The following is a 27,731-nucleotide window of genomic DNA, read 5'->3' on the forward strand; positions in this document are numbered from 1 at the left end:
ATATATACAAATGGATTCTGTTTCTTATGTATTTTTGTTTTTCAGATAGTTAATTCGGACTCATGTATAGTCCCTTATAAAAGCAAACATTGTATATTTGAAAATCTATTTGTAAGGGAGATTTTAAAAGTGCAATATGAAATAGTAGTACTTTACTGGTCGAAGGTACAGAGTCTTTGACCATAGAGTACATCCTGGAATTTTAAGCTTTAAAGACATTATCCACATGTGTTAGGGTTGTAACTAAAAGACCATCACATACATATTAAAAGATAATTATAAAGATAAGTTGTTTTTTTTTTTTTTAAGGTTGGGTTACTTATTATAGGATGCATTTAAAAATTAAATGCCTTTTAAAAAGGCTAAAGATAAGGGCACTTGTGATAAGCACTGGGTGTTACATGTAAGTGATGAATCACTAAATTCTACTCCTGGGACTGGTATCACACTATGTGTTAACTAACTAGAATTCAAATAAAACCTTGAAACAAAAACCAAACAAATAAAAAGGATAAAGATAGGAAAAAACTGAACAACTAACAGAACAAAGAGAAATAGCTTTTTCATAAAGGCTAGGCAGAAGCCTGTAAGCGGAACCTCCAGCACACATTTGAAAATTGTCCTTGTGCTGACCTTGCCGGGGCTGGGTTCTGTTGGGCTGCCCAGTGTGGACGAGTTGGAGAGTCTGCAGGCACTCCTCAGGCCTTGCCCTCCGTGGTGTATCCATGGATGTCCCCAGCGGCAGTCCCAGCACACCAAGCCAGGCACACACCTTCAGCACGTTCCCTTTCCCATTTTCAAAAGACCCTGTTATTTGTATTGCAGAACCCGAAGTGTTTATTTAATGCGACACACACGATGCTGCTTGTGCTCCGCCTTGGCCTTTCTCCCTGTCCTCCTACTCCATCCTTCTCTTCCTCCCTCTTTCCCCTTCCATTTCTCCTGTCTTCTCTTTTCCCTCTCCCTCTCCCTCCCTCACCACTTGTTCTTTCCTTTCCCTCTTCTTGTCCCTCTCCTTCCCTCCTCTTTTTTACCCTCTTTTTCCTCCTCTTTCTTCACCTTCCTCTTCCTCCACGTCCATATTTATTATTTCTTGACTTCATAACAGGTTATCAAAATGATGTAAATAATGTTTACTGTCTACATGTCTGTGTCTACAAACTGAGTTTCTACAGTATACCAGGTCATGTTAACACACTGTTCTTTAAAGGAGTAGCAAGTGTAGTTCTTGTGCAGCCATTATTTTTTATGTTTGACTATAAATCCTTACTACTATGTATTTTTGGCTACCAGACTTCTTTATACTTAAAAGGAAGGAGAGTGTAGTGGTTAAGAATGCCGAGACAGTGCACACCACACAGACTGTCCGATTTCAGATCCTTACTCCATTTAGGAGATGTGAGACCTCAGACAAATTGCTTAACTTTTCTCTCCCTGTGTTTCCTAATCTATAATAAGGGATGATACCTACTTCTTAGAACTATATACATTAAAACGAGTTAATATTTGTAAACTGGTTTAAATAGTGCCTGATGTGTAGAAAGCACTTGATGAGTGTTTGATAAATAACCCTCATCATAGGGTTATTAGGAATAAATGAATAAAAACATGTAGCTACTACTTGATACATGCTATGCACTCAGTTAGTTTTTAAAATGTTGCTGCTTACCTAGGAGTAGTGATTCTGGAGTTCAGTAGATCAAGCAGTTGTATTAAGGCATTGGATTATTTAATTTCTGCAATTTAATTAATTTCCAAATTTCTGATAGCCTTGAAGAAGTTTTAGAAGCTTTAACATCAGCTGGAGAAGAAAGAAAAATTGACAGATTTTCATCTATTGTGGAAGGTCTCCGGCACGATTCAGTTCAACTGCAAGTAGGTTTCATGTATAATCCTACACACTGTTTTGTAACTGTTTGCTGACTGGCTTATATTCAAGTATGAAACCCTGCATGTCATCTAATATTTTATAACATTTCAAATAATGTATAGAATTCTAATAGATAATACATCAGATAATATATCATAATGGATCTTACGTATGTAACTTGGCACGTATCTATTATTATTTCCTTAGGTTACTTTCCTAGAAGCTGTCTTACTAGAGATCTGTGAAATATGTAATTACAGCCCATGAACTGTTTATTCTTTGTTACTCTCATTTGTTGATTGTTACAAATTTTAAGAAGTTTTGGCAATTAAGTGAATTATGGCTTTTCACTGATTTATTAGTTTGTATATCATAAAAGTTGAGAGTTTACATGAATAATAATGAGACCAAGGTACACTAAAATTTTCAAAGATATTTAAATATTTCAGTGTTCCTAGACAGTCACTTTTAGACTTAAAGATTATATTGTCCAAATTGCATAACTAATATTCATTTAATTTCTTTTTTTTTTAAGAGGAGTTTTTTATTGTTGGAATTACTGTTAAAGTTATTGCTAATAATCTGAGTATCTCTAAGGAAATAATTGATAGCTGACTCCCATCTCCCATATTTTTAAAATTTAATTGGTGTGACCTGGCTGTTGGGATTTTTAAAAATTCTCAGATGATTCTAATTTGCAGCAATATTCGAAAACCAAGATGTACTCATAGCTACAAAGTAAATTTATTTATGCTTAATTAGTAAAAAGTTAGTTTTTTTTTTTTTAAGATTCTTTTTTATTTATTTGAAAGAGAAAGATAGAGATAGTGAGAAAGAGCACTGGTGGGGAGAAGAGGCAGGAGCAGGCTCCCCGCTGAGCAGGGTGTCTGACGCGGGGCTTGATTCCAGGACCTGAGCCAAAGGCAGACGCTTAACTGACCAAGCCACCAAGGCGCCCCTACTGATGTATACTTTTTGATCTAATAACACACATGTCCCTACAGTGGGAGGGGTGGTGTCTTGTGATGGAAGGAGTAGACTTGTGAGTCAAGCCGCTTGAATTTAAGCCCCAACCCTTCACATCCTGGCTCTGTGACCCCTGATCATGTCCCAGACCACTTCCCATGCTTCAGTTCTCTCACTTGTAACGATAATATTTATCACTACTTCATTGTGGATGTGGGGATTATTACATAGATTAATGTATTTAAAACGCTTAGTTTATTTGCTTTAAATGTTGAGTAAATGCTAGCCTTAGAAAGTAATTTTGTTAAATTAAAAACAAAGTGGAGAATGGAGATTGAGGAGGATCTTCCTTCTTCAGAAACATTAGCTGTGTTGGTATTAAAATTGTTATGTAACTACAGCTCAGCAGTTCTACTCATGAACATGACCCAGATGAACAAAACACGGGCTCACACGCAAACCCATACTCGTATTTTTATAGCAGCTTTATTTGTCATAGGCTCAAATTGGGAACAATCCAGATGTTCTTCAACAGGTGAATGGTTAAACTGTGGACACCCATACCATGGAATACTTAGTAACGAAAAAGAATGAACTATTGATACATACAACAACATACATACAACAAGTATTGATACAACAGCTTAATCCGACAACTATTGATACATACAACAATTTACATACAACAACAATGAATCTCCAGGGAATTACCTTGATTGAAAAATGCCAATCCTCAAGGTTTACACACTGGAGGATTCCATTTATATAGTAGCCTTGAAAGAACTGAGTTTTAGAGATGGAGAACAGTTTAGTGGTTGCCAAAGGTTGGGGATAGGGTCTGGCAAAGTGTTGGGTGTGGCCATAAGTAAATGGCAACAGAGAGTTGTGTGTGGTGAAACAGTTGTGTTTCTTGATTGTGGTGATGGTGGCAAATTCAGTGTATGTACAATGAAATTGCATAGAACCACACTTGTACACACAAATAACGTAAGGCTGCTGAAATCTGAATAGGCTCTCTGGGTTGTGCCAATTCAGTTTCCCGGTTTTAGTGTTACATTATGCAAGATGTTACCATGGGGCAGAATTGTGCAAAGAGCACCTGGGACCTACCTATACATTTTTTCTTTTTGCAACTTTCTGTATATTTACAATTATTTCACAATAAAGAATCAAAATATCTTGGTAAAACTGGGGTCCCAATTTGTTTACAGCAGCATTATGCTCACTTAACATTTTAAAGCTCTGAGGAAAGAGGTAAAGAATGTCTTGTTAAGAACAAAGCCATGTTTCATCTAGGTAAATAATGTGATTGACTCATTAATTGAAAGGTGACTATTACAACCTTAAAATTCTTGGTAACTCGAATATTAAATTTGTTTTGGCTATCAGACATTGAGGTAAACCTATCTAATCTTGTGGAATTATAATTGATTACCATATGAACCTGAAGGCAAACTACATGTATCAAAAACATTCTTGAGTTTGTTTAGTCATTTCTATTGAGGGCAGTTGCTCTCCATTTATTGAAGGTGCTATCATTCTGGCCAGTTAAAAATTGAGAATGGGGGGGGTACCTGGGTGGCTCAGTCCTTAAGCGTCTGTCTTCGGCTCAGGGCGTGATCCTGGCGTTATGGGATCGAGCCCCGCATCGGGCTCTTCCCCTGGGAGACTGCTTCTTCCTCTCCCACTCCCCCTGCTTGTGTTCCCTCTTTCTCTAGCTGTCTCTCTCATTGTCAAATAAATAAATCTTTAAAAAAATTGAGAATGGATTATTAGTTTATAGAAGATACTAAGACATAAAGAAATTAAAATATATTTAAAGATTTGATGAAATTTTGAAATGATTCCTTTTTTTTTAACAGCTTTATTGAGATAAAATTCATATATCTTAAAAGTTATCCATGGAAAGTGGGCAGTTCAGTATTTTTGTATAATCAGAGTTGTGCAACCTTTACCATCATCAGGAACGTTCTCATTCCCCTAAAAGAATCTCCTCAGCCCCCACCTCCCAACCCCTTGTGATACCCTCATTCCCTCTAGCTCTAGGCAACTGCTAATCTACTGTCTCCATTTTCATAAATTCAGTTTCATATTTCAGATTTTCATATTCTGGATTTTTGATAAAAATCATACAATATGTGGTCTTTTCTGACTGGTGCTCTCACTTAATATTTTCAGTGTTCATTCATGTTGAAATATGTATCACAACTTCATTTTTCCCCCTCCAAATATTAGGCTATTGTATGGCTAGTCCACATTTTGTTTTTCAGTTGTCAGTTGGTTACACATGAGGGTTGTTTCTACTTTTTGGCTTTTATGGATAATGCTACCTGTGAATATTGGTGGAGATAATTTCTTTTTTAATGACTGCTTGTTTGCCATATTTAGTGTTAAGGGAATAGGGGTGGGGGCATGGCTAGCCAGCAACATCTCCCTTGGGTAAGTTGAAGTCAACCATTTGACTCAATTCTTGAGAAATTTTACCAAGACATAGGTGACTGATTACATTTGCTCTTATGAAACCAATTGCCTTAGTTGTAATTATATTTTCTTTTATGGTTATTTTTTGAAACACTAAAATTTCTTGATACAGTTTTTAAAGTTTAATTTTCATTGAGAAGTGGAAGTTCATTTTAGCATTATTCTTTTTTTTTTTTTCTGATAAGCTCAGATTAAATTTCTACGCTCTTGATCATGAATAAATGATGGGGAGAATTTTTTTTTTAATTTTTAATTTTCCTACTCAGCCTTTTTGTTCTGGGTTTTTATTCTTGAAGAAAAGTTTCTCATTATTACTAAGCCTAAGCTAGCAGGTGGCAAGCTTAAGTTAAGAGGTGAAGGTACTGTTTTCCAGATAGCTAACTTAGGGAGTTGGGGGGTGGTGAGGAAATAAGTAGGTTGTCTTTTCTGGGACTGCTGGTTGTTCTCTATTTCCTTTAAAAAGATCAAGAAACCCTTTAGTAATATCTAAAAATACTTTCCTCTTTGGGTGTTCCTGAATTTTCTTTAAGTAAAGTATATTTTAGAGCTAGCTGGTTATCAATTTTCCCATAAAGCTATTGCTCTAAGTGCCCATTTCAATACCATTACCTATGTAAAATTTGCATTTATTGAAATTACTAGTCTGGTTGATATTAGCAAATCACCAAATTAAAAATAAAACTTGTTTATTGCTGAATAAAATAGAAACCTGTTGTTTGCTTTTAAATTGGAGAAAATGGGAGATGGTAAAATAAAAAAAAATTCTCATTGTTCTTTTATTGCAACCTGTAACAAAGTACTTTTTCAAGGAGGACTGTTAGATTTTTTTTTTTTTTTGAGTCTGATAATAATGAAGATAATGTGACTGCCCATGTTTCTGATAAAATTGAACATCCTTTCATTCCTCCCACTCATATGGTATAGTAAGAAAGTGAAAAAAATAAGTACCAGAAGTAACTTAAAATTATTTCCAGGCCTCAGGAAAAAAAGTACTAATATAAATATCAGACTTAAACATATGCTACTTTTCTCAAGTGTGTCAGAGAGGGCTTTTCAGATTCAAGCAGCATAATCCGCTGTGGGTAATTGAAGCAGGAAATGGTACTGGGTACCTTAACAGAAGTTTTGGCAGGGCCAGGGAGCTCTGTGTGGGTGATATTGGCCAGGAGTAATATAGAAGTGCCAGATCACATCCAGAAATGTTCTAAGGGAAACACTAGTCCCAACACTCTACACTGGTGAGCACGTGACACATTAGGACACATGTCAGTGCTCCTGCCGCAGCAGCAAACCTTGCCTCAGGCCTCTTGGACTCATGGGTGGGAGTGTCAAGAACATGAAGGGTCTGTGATTTTTATGTCACTTGTGTATTAGCATCTTAGTCTGCCGTAGTTTTATGGGTGCTGTGAGAAGACATGACTCCCTGGGTCAACAACAAAGGACTTCATTACCCACAGCAACAGTAGTGGTTTGTGGACAGCTTTGTATCAGCCCCAATCTCCAGTTGCAGTCGGCTGTGCTTTAGGAGAGAAACACTGAGCATAGGGAATTCAACTCTTACATCACAGGCAGCACTTATTCTGATCGATGCAGGTGATGATGAAATCAGTTCAATTTATCTCAGAGTATTTAATGAAGGCTGTTGGTCAGCCAGACTCCAAGCACCTGCAGTATGGACTCCAGTCAGGCCTTCCAGGTCCTACATACGGCCCGCTGAACAAATCCCACAGACCATCAGGGTCCAACTTAGAACACCAGAAGGCTTTCTTCTGAATTTTTTCTATTGATCTTTCCACTTTGCCTGAAGTAGTCAGGTACAGAGTGATATATTAGTGATTGCACAGACTTCCCCTGGTTTAGCAAGAGGGAAGTCTAGGGCAATTCTTTTATCCATAACACCCCTGGCTAGTGAGTTGAAGCCGAGTGCTTCCCAGGGCCAACGCGGTATCATTGAGAACTTCAATTAAAATCAGGGACAGATATCTTACCTCCTTTTCTAATTGGGTGACACCCATCATAGGGGTAAATGCCTGTGGGGCACACATAAATAAATTTTTTCTGCAGGACCAATGGTAGCCTCAGTGTGGAGAGCCCTTCATGGCTGTCTGAAGAGTAGCGTTTGCTTAGACACTTGAACAGCTCTTAGGATCAGCTCTGAGGTGAAAGTCAGTGTCTTTGGAGAGACCAGCAAGTTAACACTTGGCTTCGTCATAACATATATAGTCTTGAAGGTCTACATGGTGCTTCTGGAAGCAAAGTATTGTTTGTAGTTATTGGGGTCCCCTAATTGGGACCTTTATCAAACAGGCAGCTACTGGGTAATAGTGCTTTCAATGTGGCCTCCCAACTGGCTGATAAACTTTAGGATTCTCAGTTCAGGATAAAATTGAGTCCAATCCTTGCTTTTGGAGCATCTGAAGATTTGGTGGAGAGGCCAGGTTGTGCTATAGGAGAGACACCTGGCATGTGCATGGTCTTAACAAATATCTCATGGTTACATATTAAAGAAAAGGTGCTCACATTTAGAGAATGGGAAGAAAAAGTGAAAGTGTCCTATTGAATATGAAGTTTCATTTATAATACGAATCAGACAACTTGAAAACGATATTCTTGCTGGAACTTGCTTTGTAGAACAAGGCTGTGTTAATTTGGGTCTTTTGAGAAGCAAGAGATTTAGTATGCATGGCACCGGGGGAAAGGCCTACTAGAAGGCCTGGAGAGGGCTGGGGGGGTGGGTGGGTAGGGAGATGCCCAGCTCACTGCAGACTGATGCCGGGTAGAGGAGAGAAGGAAGGAGGGTTGAGGGAGGTGTCTTAGGCCCCTGTGCACTTCCAGGAGAACTTGGCAGGGTTGTTGAGGAATCCTCAAGCCAAACCCCCTTGTGTCCCATTTTAGTATTCTTGCTGTGTTCAGACATTGGCTGGGAGAAACCCTTGGGGAGTGTGGCCTCAGCTCACCTGTTGTGATGGATTTCACAGGGTAGCAGCTGGGACTGGGCTGTTGGTCATTTATACTCCCTGCAGTCAGAGATTGAGAATTGCATTCCCGTGGCTGCTGCAAAGACAGTTATAAACCAAAATAAAAAAAAATAAACCAAAAAGCTCTTCAATTTTTGGATTTCATTGAGTTCAATAGCAGAATAGATATTTGCAAAATTGATTGGGTCACGTATTTCTTATTTTCTTACCTTTAATTGAGTTTTAGTCGCTGGACTTCGAAATTTGTTGTTGGGCAGTAATTGAGAAATATGACATTGAAACAAATCATAGGTTAAAGTCACTTGTTAGATACAGTCAAGTTTATTTGCTTCTCTTTCTTTTTGTTTTCTGTACCCCTTAAATGCTCAAAATATTCCCAGATTTAATTTTGCTTGAGACCAAATAAAGGTCTTACTATAATGAATAGTCCTATCTAAATCTATTTTTTTAAAAAATATTTCCACCCCCTCTACCCCCAAGTTACTAACCGAAGTTATTTTCAATTTCAAGTAACTTGTCCTCACATTTAATGAAGAACTAAATGAAGAATAGAGATAGTAGAAAGTTTTTGTGTTTAGGACCAGTGTTGGGGCATCCCAGAAGGATGCAGAGATCAATTTGTTTTAATTCCTCTCTGTTTTGACTACTTCTATTGAGGTTTACGTCAGTAGGATTAATATATCAATATAAATGAAAATGTTCAGTGTACTGAAATGGACTGGTAAATAATAAGCCATTAAGCTAAGACGTTAAGGAAACACAGTGGACTAATACTCTAATGTGAACTCATGCTGCCAAAGCACACATCTAAAGATAAATTAGTGGTGAAAATTTTTGTCTAGAATATACGGCCAATTTTCTGAGTTTACATAATAAATTTCTTCACTTACGCTACAGTAGATCACCAGAAAAATAAACTTAGCTCATGCTTCAAAGGTAACTGCACAGAGTTTCATAATTAAGCAATTAGTTAATTATTCAGTGACTGCTGTGCATTGAGTTATACAAGAGCGATGCAGAAGAACACCCTTGCCCGGGATGCTTGGGTGGCTCAGTCTGTTAAGTGTCTGCCTTCAGCTCAGGTCATGATCTCAGGGTCCTGGGATGGAGCCCCATGTTGGGCTCCCTGCTTAGTGGCTCAACCAGAAGCCTGCTTCTCCCTCTCTCTCTCTCTGCCCCTCCTCCTGCTTGTGTAAGCTCACTTTTTCTGTCTGTCAAATGAATAAATAAAATCTTAAAAAAAAAATACTCCTGCCCTTAAGAAGCTTATACTTGGGAATCTAAAGCTAGCTAATGTTTCATAAGTAAAACGCAATAGGAGTTCCAGCAAAAACGCTGTCTCCGTGGGGAGTGTCTGAATAAATATTTAAAAATCCATTTGTTTTTCCAGTATTCCCGTTCATATAAATTATAGCTTCTTGAATCCTGCGCTTTTTAAATCTGTGTTTGTATGGGAACTCTGCAGTTTCCTCACGCTCTGATTTGTTCTCGTACTGTGTCGATCATTTACAGAATACTCAACTGGAAGTCTAAATAAAATTAAAAAGGACTTTACATCTGTCGATCTACTTTACTGCTTCTGTGTTTGTCTGCATAATGTAGTCTGGTTAGTTTTTATTCTGAATTAACGCGTGTGCGTTTTAAATTCTTTGGAGTTTCTTTGCACTAGCGGCAAACTGTTTCTCTGTAAGCATCATTTACTCATTTTAACTTGATAAATCTGAAATTTGATTGTGCAAAGAGAAACAGATGATTTGTGCTATGGGGTAGGGAAGATGAATAGCAGTCTAAGCTGTATCTTCCAGGCCCACATAATAATTATTCACAGATTCTGATAGAATTTTTATGTAAGTACTTGACTGGTACTTGTTTACAATGTGAATTTAGCTTATAAAGCTGATATATTTTCAGCGTTCATATAGCCATAGTTTTACTTGTAAAAACATCTACTTGTATTCAGGGCGAACATGTTGACCAGAGTGTGTGCTTTCTAAAGAATATCCTTGCTTTGGCTCTTAGACACCCTGTCCATTCCTTCCGCACAGTCACGGAGAAAGCATTTGTTCTGGTGGCCTTTGAAAAAATTGGATGAGCTTTATTTTTGAACCTTGGGCATCACACCTGTTAGAGTACCTTGAATTTTGTGTTTAATGTTGTTCATCCGAAAGGGTCAAAGGTTTTGGGTCCAAGTTTAAAAATGCGCTAAGTGTTTATTTTTTCTCATCTTTGCATTGAGCGTGGTGACGGTTAGGAGTAAGTTAAATTGTGTTGTAGAGGAAATTTAGGGAATGGGTATTCACAGGTGAAAAACCTGACTGTTTTCAAGGGCAGAGAGCTCCTTTGCTGATGAAGTGTGGTAGATGGTGGCATGTTCCTTTCTTTGTTTTGCTCATTAACCTCTTTCTAGGTCTAATGATTTTTCTTTGATCATTTGCCTTGTTCCCGAGATTGCCTTTGACCAGATCTATCCCTCATATTGACTATCTTTGAGATTTCTGTTTGCGGTTTATTTACTTTGCCCCCTGTTGTATGTCTGTGCTGCGGGTTTACTGCATTGCTGACATTGCTCCACTATTTGTAATTACACTTCTGGCTGCTCATTTTCCTCCGCTTGGTCTGTGGGCTTGGCGGGTCCCAGTCCTTGCAGAGCACCTTCTGTTTGCTGCTGCTCTTGAGGAAACCTTCAGCTATCCTAAGCCCTGGATGCACACACACACGCCCACACACACGCATGCACGCGCACACACACCTACACACACCCCTCCAGCTACAAGTTATGCTAAAAATACTTTTTCTCATGCAAGGCTCCTTCTTGATAATTGAGACAAGAGAATCAAAATGAGCTTGCAATATCTGCTTTCCTAATCATTAGAACTGAGTTCATGATTTAACACCTAAAGAGAAGTGTCTTACTTGCTGAGACCAAAGGTTAATAAGCAGTATTTCTAAAGTATAAAGATGTGTTCAGAGGAAGGAGGAGACTATTTTAGTGCCGATTTCAATCGTCTTGGTTGCATATGGTACATATGAGAGGGCAGGTGTTTTCCTATTTGGGACAGCAACTCTGTCTCTATAGAAACTGTTCTTGTCAAGTCACCAATTGGCCAAATGCAGCGGTAATTTACTAGTCATCTTAGCTGACCTATTAGACCCTCTGACTCAGTTAATCACTCTCTCTGTTGAGACACTTTCCTCCCATAATTCCTAGGCACCCAAGTCTCCTTTTTCTTCTACTTCACTGATGCCTTTCTACTTTATTTCCCCAGCCATTAAAGCAAAACCTGCAATCAAAATGCCCCATCAGTTCCTGTACGTCTTTTCTCCTTGCTACTTCTGGGTGATTCCATGTAATACCCCGAGTTTTATATGAGTTGCTGTGGTCATGTGTTTTTTGATCCCAGATTTCCTATAGCCAGTTTCCTCCTCCTCTTTTTTCAATGCTGATCACTAATAGATATTTCTAACTTCACATCTCTAAAACCCAACTCCCCTGATCTGTTTTCCCAAGCCTCTTTCTCCCATCTTAGTGAATGATTTATTCTCCATCCTAATCAATGATAATCACATCTTTTGAATTGCCCAGGCCAAAAACTTTGGAGTCAGTCTTGACTCTTCATCTCTGAGAGTGATTTGTCTTTTTCCACAGCTGTATCCCTAGCACTGAGAAGTGCTTAGTGGGCACCAGTAAATAGGCTTGGAGGAAATGAAATGGTTGAGCAGGTATTGCAGAGAGTGAATTTGATGTCCAAAGATAGAAGCTTTAAATTAGGATGCTTCTAGGAGGGCAGAAGCTCTTGGTTTTCTTACCCTCATCTATTCCACAGGGAAGTACATTTTGTCATGCTATTGAAACAATTAATATGTTAAATGCAAATTAATGGAGATTATATAGGCGACATTTTTGGAACATCAAACAGCGTGATGATTGTTTATGCTGAATATCACAATGCCATTATTTCTTTGAGCTTCTGTTAATATCCCTGGCTGATGTAGGCCAGGTACCCAAGAACTAGTTTTTTTTTTTTTTTTTTTTTTTTAATGAATGAATGATTCCTAATGTATATTTCTTTCATTTCTTAATTTTTTATTTTTAGAGAAAGAGGAGGGGGGAGAGAGACTCCACACTCAGCAAGGAGCTGGATTCAGGGCTCTATCTCATGACCATGAGATCATGACATGAGCCAAAATCAAGAGTCAAGCTTAACCAGCTGAACCACCCAGGTGCCCCTCCTAATGTACATTTCAACCTCACAATTTTATTTTTTTATTGTTTTTTTTTTAAATTTTTTTTATTATATTATGTTAGTCACCATACAGTACATCCCTGACAACCTCACAATTTTAAAAGCGGGATTTATCCTCTTCTCTAAAACCTGTTTCTCTCCTTGCATTTTATAGCTCTGTTAATAGTACCACCTCCTATCTAGTTGAAGAACAAAGGTGAGGAGGTCTCATGAATTCTTCTGTGTCAGCCCCATGTCCACTCAGCCATCAAATCCTGTCAGTTTCTCTTACATTTTGAATGTTCAGGTTCTCATCATTGCTCACTAAAGTTGTTTCTACAATAGCTTCTTAACTTACACTGTTCCCTCTACTGTTCCTGCTCCTTGTGGTTTCCCCTATTTCCAGTTGAACCTGAATTTTCTGACTTGGCACATGAGGCTGTGCCTGACCTGGCCTGTCTTCTTGTTCAGACTTATTTCTCGTGACTCCTTGCACTGTTCTCTCCCTTCTCACCCTCACAAACTGCTCAGGAAATCGGAATTCCTTGTAATTCACTGGAAGGTCCCATGTCCTCTAACAAGTTCATTCTTTAGATGCTTCACACATCTCATCTCGGTCCTTCACTTCATCAGGCTGCCTTCTTGTTCATTCTTAAGAGCCTGTGCTGTTACCCAGCTGTCCTTGTCTTTAGTGTCTCCATATTCCTGTTATATGTGGAATGTAACTCTTCTACATAGTATGTCTATCATTGTATCTATCTTCGTGAGGGCAGGCAATATGTCCTGTTTATCTTCAGAGTTCCTGAGCCTTTCCCACTGTCTGTAGGAATTGATTTCAATGGCATAGATGCTCTATTGGCACCTGCTTCTGCTAGTATGCTATATTCGTGTGAAATTCTATGATCAAACAAGTCTATATATCTCAGTATACATGTTAAAAACCTAGAAGGAACTCTTTGATCTTTACCTTGATGATAGAATTATTTTTCTGTAAGGGAACACTACATTTTGCTGTAAGCTTGCATATGTTCATAGACATATGTTTACATGACATCGATTAAAGAGTGTTATAGGTCATGATAATGGCAAATTACCATTAGAATTGGGAAGGGATTTTAGATAATTAAATTCATTCTTTCAGCTTAAATCAATATTCTATTTTTCCTTTTATAGGAAATGGCCATTTAGGATGTTTCCTGGAAAGAATTTGGATTATCCTTTTCCCTTCTTTCTCTTCAATTTCATGCTGCTATTGTTCTGCATATATTTACTTTACATTTAAGTCCTATTTCCGGTTAATTTTTATGCTGCTTATTTTTGCTGCTTTGAGTTGTCTATAATTCACGTCTTTTCCAGAAACCTAGCAACTAATACTAATTTAATTGCTCTGAATGTAGAGAAACACTATTTAAATGTTCTTTGAGATCTTTTAAAACTACATACTATTGCTGAAAAACTATTTTTGTGGCTACTGGCTAATAACTGGCAAGGAGGTGGAAAGAAAGCATTTTAAACTTTGTGATGTGAGCCAGTTACAGCTGAGTCAATGTGTACTGGAAAGGTAGCTTCCCTTTTAAGTTTATTTATTTTATTTTATTTTTTTTAAATTTTAAATGTTTCCCTTTTCCCTATTTATCTTCTGGCACATTTCCTTCAGTTTAAATAGTCTTACGTTTTGACAGTAGAAGCATGCTGGTCAGATTTTAGTATTTAGACATCAAATACAATAATTACGATATATTTCAACCAGCAGGACCTGAGACCCCTGTTGGTGTCTTAATACAAAAAAGGCATTTTAAATTCATATAAACCTTGCCTTAAGGGATGGAGAAAGGACAATTTAGGGAACAGCATGAGGTTAAACATATTGATCAGTAAGCCAGTCATTCTTGTTAGACTCTGGTAGAATGTAGACTTAGAAAAATAGCATCATCATCCACAACAAAGAATAATTTGCTTCTCTGGAGACCATCTCCTTTGCTTCCAATCTCTTGCTTCAATTATAGGGATTTCAGATAATGAAAGACAGATTTCAGCCAGGGGTTAAAAAAAAAAAAAATAGATCCACCTTGAAATTTGGAGTGTTAAATAACTGGAAAATACTGTGAAATTTATACTTTCATTAGTTAAGGTATATACTAAAGGATTTAATTAGCTATGTAATTTCTTTATGCCTTTGGAATAAACATGACATATATTTATTTTGAATTCTTTTTTTTTTTTTAAAGAATTTATTTATTTATTTGACAGAGAGAGAGAGACAGCCAGCGAGAAAGGGAACACAAGCAGGGGGAGTGGGAGAGGAAGAAGCAGGTTCCCAGCAGAGGAGCTTGATGCGGGGCTCGATCCCAGGACTCTGGGATCACGCCCTGAGCCGAAGGCAGACACTCAATGACTGAGCCACCTAGGCGCCCCTTTATTTTGAATTCTTGCCAAAGTGTAAGAACCATCACCTGGTTAGTTCTAATTAATTGTGCAGTGTTCGTAAGATAGCTTTTGGTTATAACAACCCCATTAACCAGTTTCAGGATATTTGCTGACCTTGAAGCGTTTGGAATTTTAGGTTTCTCTTGATGAATGGCAAGTTACCGTTCTATTTTAGGTAAGTATTACATATCCAATAGAGATCTATAATTTTTCAACTAGAATGTTTAGTTTTGTGTTGTATGTGCGTGGAATGATATTTTTGGACAAGATTTAACTTTGGGCTAGAGTGAATTTTTTATGGAATGGTACCAGTGCCTAATGTTTTTCTTGCCTATTCCACAAGAATTCCCAAACAAATGAAAATTAAAAAAAACAACAACAAAACACAAAACTCCACCGAAACAATATTTCTTGTTTAATTTGTAATTGACTAAAATAATTAACATACAGGTTATTGTTTTAATAGTTTCTCCTCTGAAGGAAGATGTTGGATTCTTGGAACAAAAACTTAATATTTCAGTTCTATGACTCTTTCTTTAATGTTGGAATCCGAGCCTAAGTCTCCCCACGCAATCTTTTGTAGGTAGCGTGTATGCAGCTCATCAACGCCCTTGTTACATCTCCTGATGATTTGGACTTCAGGCTTCACATCAGAAATGAATTTATGCGTTGTGGATTGAAAGAGATCTTGCCAGTAAGTGCCCTGCAGTCTCCTTATTAATATTTAAATCAGAGGAGTACTTGAATAGGGGGAAATTTAGATAAATTACCTTCAAGAATAATTTGTGGGGAAAAAGAGCTTGAGTATAAAAATTTGTGAAATATAGATAAGATGTGAGTATTATTTAACACTTTAAGTGTTTGAATGCTGTAAATCCAGTCAGTTGGTTAGTTTATTGTTTATGTGTTTTTCATTAACTGTTTTGCATTATTAAAAAGAAAACCATTGTCATTTCTATTTAATATCTCTAGAATTTAAAATGTATGAAGAGTGATGGCCTGGATATCCAACTTAAAGTGTTTGATGAGCATAAGGAAGAAGATTTGTTTGAGTTCTCCCATCGCCTTGAAGATATTAGAGCTGAACTTGAATATCCTTTTGTTTTGAAATTAGTGAAATATGAAAAATTGTTGCTAAACCCCAACCAGTCTTTACCTCCCAAAATATTAAATTTCTGAAGCCATTTCTATATAAACAGTATAAAGTCAAACCCTTATGAATCACTGATTTTATATAAACTTATTAGTTTAATGTGTGTGTTTCTGAGTACATGTATATGTAAATCAACATTACAACCCACAAATGGATTTTATTAGGCCTCTCTGTGTGTGTGTGTGTGTGTGTGTGTGTATGTGTGTGTGTACACACTATCTGTTTTTTCTTTTCATGTTGGGCACCTCCCCTCCCCTACTGCTTTTCAGCTTTAGGAGTAGGGTATCCTTAGCCTGCTAGTTAGCTCCTGCCCTACACCTTGGGGGCACACTCACATGGGCCTTTGTTAACTCTGTGGATTTGCAGATCTGTGTGCTTTTCCAGAAATCTACCAGGTTCCTGTCCTCCACTGGGGCTGCTCCACTGTGGATAATGCCTGGCACCCACTCTCTTGGTAAAAACACTCTGAAAACATAATATGGTATTCACAACCAGCTGCCTGTTACCCTTGCCACCAGCAACGTCTTGGCTTGAGAGAGGCAACTGGTTGGAGTTGATTGTGGAGGAGAAGCCAGGGAGTGTCAGGTCAGGTTGTCATTTGCAAAATGTTTTCCACTACTCTGAATCCTAGATACCTGTGTTTTACTTGATGTTAAATATACATGATGCCTATTTTAGGCTAAGGCACATAATAATCTTTTGAAGCCTTACAGAGTAGATTCCATGCCATGTTATTGCAGTAGTTTGGTGTAGAGGTAAATAAATCCGTGTATTCCTTAATCAATTTACTGAAGCAGATGATATTTACAACATGGTGTGGAACTCAGTTAAGGAAACTAGAGCGGAGGGATATTTCATTTCTATTCTTCAACATCTTTTGCTGATTCGAAATGATTATTTTATAAGGTAAGAGGATTTATAAGGTAAGAAGAAGCTATGTTCTATTTTTTTTTTTTTTTTTTTTTACTAATACTATTAATTGTGAAAATCACCTGATATTTGATTTGGGCAGGCAAATAATTTCCAGATTTTTATTTCTGTCTTAATACTGACTCATGGAATGTGGAGTTTCTTCTCGGCATATATTTAGACAGGTGATGGTAAAATGATATTACTGTTATGTTTTAAGTTGCAGAAGATTCTTGGTAACAAGTTTTCATCTGAATAAAAATGCGAACTAGCAACAAATTACTAATTTATCATATGAAGGGTAATATTTTCTGGTTAGAGTTTAGGGTAGTAGGAATAATGTTGATAAGTTTCTTTTTCTAAGTTACATGAAGGGTACTAAACATTGCTTTTATCAGTGTTTAAGTAGCTAGCAAGTGCCTTGATAATACAGTTGCATTTAATGTTGCTAATGTATCAGAAAAACTAGACAAATGATGTTTCAAGTTTGATTATATTCTAGCCATCTTGAGCTTAATAGATTGTTTAGCCCATCTGTACGTTGTCTATCTGTAGCTGTGTAAAGATGTTAGCACCTAAGCTGTTCGGTTGTTACGAAGATGGACTATAGTAGCATGAGTAGATCCCCTAGCCAAATACCTGGCACATGGTGTCTCCTCAGTAAGTGCTCTCTATATCCTCTTTCCACTTTGCTACTGTTTTATGAGGGAAACCGAGATCCTTGAATATAAAACTATTTTCGTCGCCTTTATTTTAGTTCTGCTAAAATTTCATTCTCAAAGACTTTGGGTAGTATGACTTTTCTTACTCTAATTTCATGTAGAAAAATTTGCTAGGTGTGTCTCATTCAGGCTGTGTGGGTGATGTCAGGGGGTGTAATTCAGGCTTCTGATATAACTGACAAGTGAATAGAATAAAAGAGTCAAAAAAAATAAAACTTTAGGTTCTTTGGGATGAGTAGAGATCATTCATCTTATCTCCCCCTTTTGTAAATACTAATATAGATATTAAAACATGGATGAAAATATTAATGAAAATATGAATATTTTGATCAAATAATATTTTTAAATATCAGAGGTACCTTGCTGCTAATTATACTGCTATATTTTTTCCAAATATTCTTTTAAAAATAAAATTAAATTTCCATTTACTCTAAAGTAACCTCATGGTTTTCTTGATCCCTGTATGGTTGGTTCTGTCAACCTCTGTTTGATGCTGCTTGAGTTTTCAACAATTCAAGAATATTGTTTGCTTTCAAAGTTTTCAATGTGTCTTAGTGCTGCCAGGGGGGCTATATCTTACTTTTGATCCCTTCATTTTACCCTAATCCCTTAATCTGTGCTCTAAGAGCGTATGCGGTTGTGTCTACCTTTAAAGCAGATTGAAAAACGCAACTCTCCTAGGACTTGCTCAGGCAATGCTATCACTTCAGTGGAATTAAGAGTCTCAGAAAAATATTAAACTGTAGTATCACCAGAGTGAGATTAGTGAGGTACAGAAGGTTAGTTATTTTGGTCATTTTTCAAGTATCACATTTTTAATTTGATACTTAATGCTGCATTTTTCCTTGACTCTTTAAGCCCCTGGACTTTGGTCTTTGTTCCAAATATGGTCCCTGTGAAGGCATCGTTCTTCCTATGACTGGTGTAATCAAGACAGTTCTGTCTATTTTTTCCCCCCATGTTCCCAAATTCTCATAGGTATTTGTTATTATTTACTCTAATAGAGACTATATTTTTATTATAAGATTGAGTCAGATTTGGGTCACTTACATAAGTTTCCATACATCCATTTAAAAATTACTTAACTTTTTATTTACATACAGAAAAATGTTCATTCAGTGGTGTGCAGTTCTATGAATCTTGCTTTTTTGGTTTTAGCTTCATTTTTTTTGGTTTTCACTACTTAGAAGGACCTGGATTTTACCTTTTAGAGATCTTTGATTGTATTGATATAATTTTTTAAAGGTTTTTATAAATGGCACTATTTTTGAATGCAAGATATTCCCATTTAAAAGAATTACTGGATAGGGAAATTAGAACTTTCGCTCTGCCCCCAAGAAAAATGAAATGCGGAAAGATAATTGGAGGGTGGAGTAGAAGATCAGATTCAATTCTGTAATAAGTACTCAATGGCTTACGTGTCCAAAATATTCTAGTTGAGTGTTCATGGGAGATAATTTGATATTTGGTAAAAATACCAAAGAGAAAGTGAAGATGATTTTAAAATTCCTCCAACAAAAATGATGTATCAGTGAAGTCATGACAATTTATGTTCATCCCTTAATTAGGTTATTCACATATTCCTCTGACATACTCACTAACTCACCAATATTGCTCATGGAGATTATTCTCTAGATTTATATTTCTGGAATCCAGAAGAACATTATTTATTTTTTTGCTAGTGTTGCCTTGAAAGAGGCTTTGCATGAAATTTCAGCTACTTTGTAAATGATCTTATCATTGGCAGCTGTGGAGTTGAGAAAACATACTGAAATTACAATTGAAAGGATACAAAATAGCCTATGTTGTTAATTAAAAACTCGTTTGTATTAAAACAATATGAGGATGGGGGTCCTGGGTGGTTCAGTCAGTTGAGCGTCTGACTTTAGCTCAGGACATGATCTCAGGGTCTGGGATCGAGCCCTAAGTCGGGCTTCCTGGTCACCGGGCAGTCTGCTTCTCCTTCTCCCCTCCCCCCACTCATGGTGTCTCTCTCTCTTTCTCTCTCTCTCAGATTAATAAATCTTAAAAAAACCCAACACTAGGATAACATTTAATAAGAGTAAAAAAGGAATGAATGCATCATCTCAGTTTTCAAATGTGATAGATATAAATGTGTGTAGTTTATGTACCTTAACTGTAAATATTAAGACAAAATATTAGGGAATGGGAGACTAATTTTTTGAAAAAAGTTTAGAACATTGAAGAAAGTATTGGTAATACTATCTTGCTTTGATATGTACCCTAGAATGTCTTTGCTGGTGTTGTTGCGGATTTTATTCCGCACAGCGGGTGATTGATTAGGTGCGAGGTAAGTAGATGAAGGGCAAGTAGGTCACGGTTTCTAGGGACGAGAAGCTCAAGTGACTAGAGGCATCGTCGCATACACGATGAGCAAGATTTGGGGAGGCGGTGTGGGCCAGAAGTCACTGAGGGAAGAAATAAGTCTTAGGGGCGGCTGGGGATGAAGGACTGACCTCATTGAGGTCACACCCACCCTTTCTATCACTTGCGTTTGGTTTTGTCAATAAAATCTGCTGGGTATTTCTTTTAAATTTGTTGGCTTAAGCTTTAAGGGACATTCTTTTGCTTATTAAAAATGTAAGTGGACTGAAAACTAATGAAAACATGATCCCTTTTGGGGGATTTTAGTTAAACTTTAATTTTTGGACAAAAAATGTTACACTAAATTTTTTCAGTTGTCTTTTGAGTAAGAAATATTCATTTGGTATTATATATAATTTATAGTTCAGTTTTTAATTGGACTCCACAAACATTCTAAAAAACAGTATACTGTGTAGTTTTAAGAACCTTTCAGAGAATTTTTTTGAAAAATATGTGTGTTGGCTTGTGTTAATACAATGAATAGTGGTAGCTATTTCAGTATGGTATAGTGGTAGGTTGATCTCTATTGACTGCTTTTAAGCACATATCACTTCATCTTATTCTTTTTTATTGCTAACTAATTAAGGTTCTGACGTTTGTAAGCAAATCATCATTAAAGCATTATATTTACTAAAACAAAAAAAATTTAATGTCTTAAGATCATTAGAAGGAAAGTGATGACCATTGTATTTACTCTCCTGTGTTAAATCTGACATGTCAGTTGTTGAAACTATACAAAAGGTAAATTACTGAACTTGAAATCAAGCTTAGCAAAATGCTTTGTTTTGATGTAAATTTCCACTAATAAATTGGGTGTACATTTATTCTTCTCGGTTTTAGGCAACAATACTTCAAATTAATTGATGAATGTGTATCTCAGATTGTACTGCATAGAGATGGGATGGATCCAGACTTCACATACCGGAAAAGACTAGATTTAGATTTAAGTCAGTTTGTTGGTGAGTATTTCGCTAATATTTAAACAGAAATCTTTTATTATCCCTTTATCCTGCAGGTTAATGCTGCAGCATTGGTTCTCATGGTGTGACCTGTTGAGTCCTGAGGGCCCTCGAAACCCTCCTGTCAGGGGATCCTAACAATCCTAAGACCTTACACTTTTGCCTTTTCTGTTGTGTTGATACTTGTGTTAGTGAGGAAAACAGTGGTGGGTCAAACTGCTGGCACTTGGTTAGGAATCAAGGCAGTGACACCAAACCTTGTTAGTAGCCATTGTATTCCCCGCTTTGACTAAAACAAAACAATTAAAACTGCCGTGTTTTACTTGAGCGTCCTTGATAACTGAAAAACACTATTTTATTAAAAATCTAACCCTCAAGTGCACGTTAACATCCCCTAAGACAAAATGAATTGTCTTTACACATTTAGCACTTCTGCGTCCCAAAGTACAATGATCACATAGCTGTGTATTTGCTTGAATTGCAAGCTGGATTGGTTGATTTTTTACTTTGAAGGAATGAACATCATGAAAGCTGGGGTTACCCAGGCATGACAGTTTTGGCACACACTCTTTTTAAAAATGAAATGAAGCAGGTCTATGATGTCAGGGACAACGACTGATAGAATTTGTTACCAATGATCAAATTCAAGCTTTCAAGTAAAAATTTGAGTTTTGGAAAGCTTGCATCTGCTGCTGTTGGCTTGACAGCTTCCCAGGACTCAAATTTGTTTCTGATGAGATCAGCGGTGATTATTTTGATATCGTATGATGAGATGTGTCAGCGTTTGGAGACTGCATGACTCTGCAAGCCACTCTTTTCCAAATTCCAGTGCCTGATACAAAACCAGCATGGGTAAAGAATTCATGGATTTTGAAGTAACGGAAAACAAAATAGTCATTGATGTGGGTTCCCACATAACAACTGATGTGTAAGGAGTATGTGTATGTCAGAGTTTGGTGTAACATGAAAAAAGAATACCCATTATTTGAGTGAGGTGGTTTTTTTCTTCATGGGGTATTTGAGTCCAGAAAGAGGTATGGAATGCAAAAATGAGAAGGAAACTAGATAATGTTAGTGGCACTGATAAAGAAAGTGCTTATTTCTCTCCATAGGAGAGAAACAATTAGAAGTTCCTGGTAGTGGGTGGGACAAAGAAATGAGGAAAAACATCCTGTAAACACAAAGCAAACTAAAATGTGGGACAATTTTGAATAGTATCTGAAAATCAAGTGTATTTCACCTGGCCATTAGGAATGCTTTTTCCTGAGTAGATGAGAGGTTTAGACATTGAACCCTTGAGAAGGAAATAGACTCCATGACTACTGCTTGGCTCTATGAGTGAAACCTATTTACATAGTTATAACAAATACATTGTATGTGCTGATTTTAAACATTTACAAAAAACTTATAGACACAGTGCAGAGGACTTACAGAAGAGAATGTCTGTGTTCACATGAATAGGTGAGTGTGAGGACCTGGGGTCAGATATTAGGGTAGAGAGATATTGAAAAGTGTAGGGCACAGATAACTTCATATATTAGAGTGCAAATCAGAAGATGCTGTTTTCGTAACAGAGATCAGAGGTTTAAGTATTTATTTAGTGCTCCAGAACCAGCCAATTTAGAAAGCAAAATTATTAAAATAAATGGGATTAGACAAGGAACACCATTTTCATCTTCTATAATAGGAAGTTATATATAATATATTAAATAGGTAAATCAAGAAATTACAGTATATACATTTTATTTAGAGTTAGGAAGGTAACTGCCTGAATAATAAGAGTTCGCAGTTTGGAAGTGGAAATGAGTTTTTAATGTAGTGATTTGTTGTTACTTTTCATCATAAGCCTTCTGTAATGTGTTTTTTTTTAAACCGTGTTTATGTATTACTTTCATTTAAAAAAGGGATCAACTACATCATGGGGAATCTATATGAGTCACTTCTGCTTTGTATCCCATCATGTGAATATAGTAGCTTATTTAATCAATCTGGTATTGATGGACATTTATTTCCAGATATTGACTAACAATAGAACATTCTTGCTTAAAAGCACGGTCCTAACCATAGAATTGTTGGGTGAAAGAAAATGCATATTTTAAATTTTAGTACATATTACCTAGTTACTCGTTAGCAAAGTTCATTAATTATGCTTCCGTTACACTATAGGCAAGTCAGTTTCTCTGTGGCATCTGCAACACTTGGCATTACGGCTCATTTAATCCTTGCTGGGTCTCATTAAATAAAATTTATATTTTTGTATTAGGTAAAATGAAATACCCATTCATATGTCTTAGCAATTGTTAATTTTGTTGTTCATAATTTTCTGTTCATTACTGTTGCCCGTTTTCCTAACTTGTGCTGGATATCATCTTCTTCCTTCAAAATATTTATGGATCGATGATAGAAACCTTTTGGTATTCTATGTTATGTTTGAACTTTCTCCTTCTCTTGTCTACGAGTTTGAAATTATAGTTGGGTTTGTCTTTTACCTTTATATTTTATGGCCTTGGTGTCACACTTGGAAAATCCTTCTCCATCCCAGTGTTCGTTTTCTCCGTTTTGCATATTTTATTACTGGCACTCTTTCTAATTCCTTTCTATGATTTGCCTTCTGAACTTTTAAAGTCCTAATGATTTAAAGAAGTACTGGAATAAAAAAAAATTGTCATTGCAATTTCAGATACTTGCATAGATCAAGCGAAACTAGAAGAGTTTGAAGAGAAAGCATCGGAACTTCACAAGAAAGTAAGTAATTTTGACTAACTTTGCAAGACTACGTGAGGAGTCACCTGAGGCTTGCTTCTGCCTCAAGGATTTTGCTTGGGGTTCCCACTCTCCTCTTTACCTCCTTCTGGCAGCACAAATGCCATGCTAGAGGAGGATTTCCTAGGCTATTAATATTTAAAAATTTTAACTCTCCACTCCCAACCCTGGCTCTCTCCGTGTTAGGTTTTCTTCTGTTATATTCATTATCTGACATGCCACATGGTGTATGTATTTACCTGTGTGTCCATGAATGTATTGTCTCTTTCTACCTCTAGAGTAAACTTTAGGAAGGATTTTTGTCTGTTTATTTGTTGTTTGAAGGATTTTGTTATTCCCTGTCCCTGCACGTAGAACAATTCCTGGCCTTCAGAACTTAAAAAAAGAAAAAGAAAAAAAAAATGTGTGAATGAATAAATTCTTGAGTATTTCTCAAGAACTCCTGTAACAACTTAGGCCCTGAAGACTGAAATTATATCTAAAAGTTTTAAAAGAAAGGTTAATTTTTGTTTTGAGTAAAATTGCTTCCTTAGAACTAGTTGAACATATAAAACTGTCATTTTTATAGGTCAGAAGTATACGATATTACCAGTTTACGTTTGTTTTAGCCCAGTAGTATCGCTGACCATCCAGCCATTCCCTGCTTTTCCTTAAAGTGGTGTTCTGTGGTTTCATCTCTGCTCAGCATGTACCTGTTAGACTTTTTCTCTGTTTTGAAAAATTTACATTGCCGTTCTTCACATTTTAAGTAGTCACTCTGACTTAAATTCTTGTAGCTGGCTTCTCACACCGGAGGAATAAACAATAATTACTACCACAGCACCTGAATGAACATACACTAAATGAACCTTTACTGTGTGCTTGGTACCATGCCCGAGAGGCGACATTTTTTATCTATCTGGACCTAGATGAATCTTGAGAGTATTGTACATTTTTATAAGGTTTTAAGATAATGTAGCTTATAAATGATAGACAGTCTTTCATAAGTTACTGGTAATTTATGAAAAACATTGTAAATGTTCTGTATAAGAAGTCCCGAGGCTCACCACTTGAGAGATTATTAACTTCTGGGCCTCTGGCTGCAGACTAGGATTATAGCTATGAATATGATACTATCATTGCCCTGTAGTAACGTAGGAAACAAATTAATGGATCCTTTAAGTGTCATGTGTTACAGTTGATAGGTGATCGTATTGTAGGGTGACCTCTCACCCTGACTTTGTATCCGAAGCTAACTCTTCATGAGAAAAGTAGTAGCAAACTTTCAAGTACTTGATTTGGATGCATCTCAGATAGTATAAATTTGCTTTTATAATCATTTTTAGGTATATGGCATATATGAGTGTTGTTAAACATGATACTCTTCTCAACATATTGTTTTAAAATTGTAAAGTTTAAGTATAAGTAGAAGAAAGACCTTGTTCAAGGTTACTTGTCTCCTTTTAGTCAGAAGTTATATGTCTTAGGTATATTCAGAAAATACTGTTTGCTCCGTAAAAGATTTCTATTGCCATACCATTTTGTATATATCAGCAAGAACTTCTTTCCGATAGCTTTATAAGGACACATGTAAATACTTTGCTTTAGGCAGGAAGCTATCATAGTTGCAAGACACATTCTTTATTTTGGTGCATAAATTTGAAAAATGAAGACCAGAAATGTCAGAAAGTACATAGAGAATATTGAATTATCAACCTTCTTGTACAGATGCACTAATACATTTACCCTAGGGAATGAAATTAAGCAGAGCCTCAGCCTTAACTGTGTTTCTTGACATTTTTGCATGTAATTTTGTAAGTGTAATATTGCTCTAGTAACTCTTTTTGGAGAAGAAGGCTATCATATCTGTTTTTATAAAGTACGTCTTTCATGGAGATTCATTTTATCCCTAAGGCTACTGTGATTTGACTATAGATATTATAAAAATGCTAAAGCAAAGTTTATATTTTGTCTGATCCTTTTAATAGGGAAGGATGTAGAAATTTCTCTTTGTTAAGTAATAGAGATACTTTAAGGCCAAGTTAATTTAATAAATTCTTTTAGAGTTTACTAATTATGACTCTGGTTATTTTGGTGGTTTTATCTTTGTTCCAGTAAATAATCCTTTTTCCTTCCAAATCTTATTCTAAGCCATATGAGATAGGATAGTGTACATCTTGATGTTGTGAAAAAGACTTCCATTTTTACTCTCAAGAATTTAATTTTTTACTTCTTGCTAAGCAGCAGTAAACATTGAGCAGTCATAAAATGGAGAATAGAGAACATGACCTCTCAAAGGTTTTTCATGCTGAGAGATTGAGGAACTTTAATATATGATATTGACATATTTATTTACAACATATAAAGGGAGATCTGACAGGAATTGGCTCCATCTGTTCATTCAAGAAATATTTATTGAGTTTAGTTACAAATGTAAGGCTTTGGAAAGGTGATGAATAAAATAGGTTCTCACTATTAATAAGCTCCCAGGTTGGTGAGTGTTACTGAGGTGTGTGATAGTGCATTTTGATATGTTTATATTACAGTGTAATAACTGTTATGGTCGTTAAACCCTGTGCCGTGTGTAACCCTATAGAAAGGATTCCTCATCTAGTCTTGGGTGGTCAAGGGAGTCTTACCCAAGGAAGTGAGAGCTAATGTGAGGCAACAAGCTGAGATAGCCAAGAAGGAGGTATATGGAAATTTATTGTGAATTTCCTAGAGGCATCTCAAGGTTAATATTTCTGAAACCAAATTCATTTTTCTTTTCCCTAAAAATGCCCTTTCAGGAGCACCTGGGTGGCTTAGTCACTTAAGCATCCGACTCTGTGATTTCTGCTCAGGTCATGATCTCATGAGTCGGGACAGCTAACTCTATGTTGTCGGGCTCTACTCTTAGCGGGGAGTCTGCTTGAGATTCTCTCTCTCTCTGCCCCTCCCCCCCAAATAATCTTCAAAAAAAAATGCTTTCCCTCCATGCATTTTATATCCTTATTTTCCCCCTAAAAACCTAATATTTAGTTTCCAGCTTGCAAACCAATAGAACACCATAGTCATCTTAGATATGCTTACCTCATTCATTTCCTACATTCAGTTGTACATTTATTTTTTGAATTCTGTTTAAAAAAAAAAAAAAAGTACTACCTCCTCCCCCCCCGCCCCCCCCATTCCTCTGTCTTCTCCCTTTGTTCAGACAGGCCTTCAGTTCTTTCTTGGATAACTGCAGTAGCATCTAAACTCGTTTTCATGCCTCCAGTGTTTCTCTTTCAGTCCACCTTCCACCGTGCTGCAAGTTGGGTTTTCCAAAGTGCGGATTTGGTCATGTTACTTTCTTATTGTAAGTACTCTTAATAGCTCTCCATGGTTTTCAGGCAAAAGAGAAAACTTTTTGGCTTATTGTAAAATTCCTTTGAACAGTTTCTTTCCTGTCTACATCTATGACTTCATCCCTTGCAATTTCTCTTCCTCCCTCCTTTTATGGCCCTGACACGTGGTTGCTTGTCATTTATGCACTGTGCTAGACCCTCTCTTTGAAGTGCTAGCTGCCCTTCTCAGCTAACTACTCAAGTTCTTTAAACGTGGGCTCAGGCATCATTCCTCCAGGAATCACTCCATGCCTGCAGTCTATTGCTCTATTGCTGGCAATTTTCATAGTTTTGGGTTATTAGTTTGCTTTTACTTTGCCACCAGACACTACACTTACTAAAAGCAGTGACCGTATTCTATTCAACTCTGTATCTTCAACACCTACCACTTTGAGGAACACATCAGACGCATGCTCTTACTTACTGTATAACGGGAAATAGGTAGTTTGGGGCCAAGTCCCAGGAGTTTCCTAGATATTAGGTTAATGAATGTAGCCTTTAAATGTAGCCACTGAAAGTTTAAGCAAAAGGAGTCATGTTTCTTGAGCCAT

General features: G+C 36.7%; 1 protein-coding gene across 3 annotated transcripts in view; it reads left to right on the forward strand.

Moving 5' to 3' along the window:
- The window catches only part of DIAPH3 (diaphanous related formin 3), a 474,831-nt gene that overhangs the window by 144,093 nt on the left and 303,007 nt on the right, over window positions 1-27,731 (forward strand). For all 3 annotated transcript variants that reach the window (XR_008957915.1, XR_008957918.1, XM_057308188.1), the window contains 6 exons: window positions 1,770-1,875; window positions 15,529-15,639; window positions 15,918-16,036; window positions 16,888-17,004; window positions 20,955-21,073; window positions 23,754-23,818. Coding sequence is in view for 1 of the 3 variants with exons in the window: in XM_057308188.1 (XP_057164171.1) it covers window positions 1,770-1,875; window positions 15,529-15,639; window positions 15,918-16,036; window positions 16,888-17,004; window positions 20,955-21,073; window positions 23,754-23,818 (637 nt within the window). In the remaining 2 variants the exon portion in view is untranslated. The remainder of the gene's footprint in view (window positions 1-1,769; window positions 1,876-15,528; window positions 15,640-15,917; window positions 16,037-16,887; window positions 17,005-20,954; window positions 21,074-23,753; window positions 23,819-27,731) is intronic.

Source organism: Ursus arctos, unplaced genomic scaffold (assembly GCF_023065955.2).
Source record: "Ursus arctos isolate Adak ecotype North America unplaced genomic scaffold, UrsArc2.0 scaffold_10, whole genome shotgun sequence".
NCBI lineage: Eukaryota > Metazoa > Chordata > Mammalia > Carnivora > Ursidae > Ursus > Ursus arctos.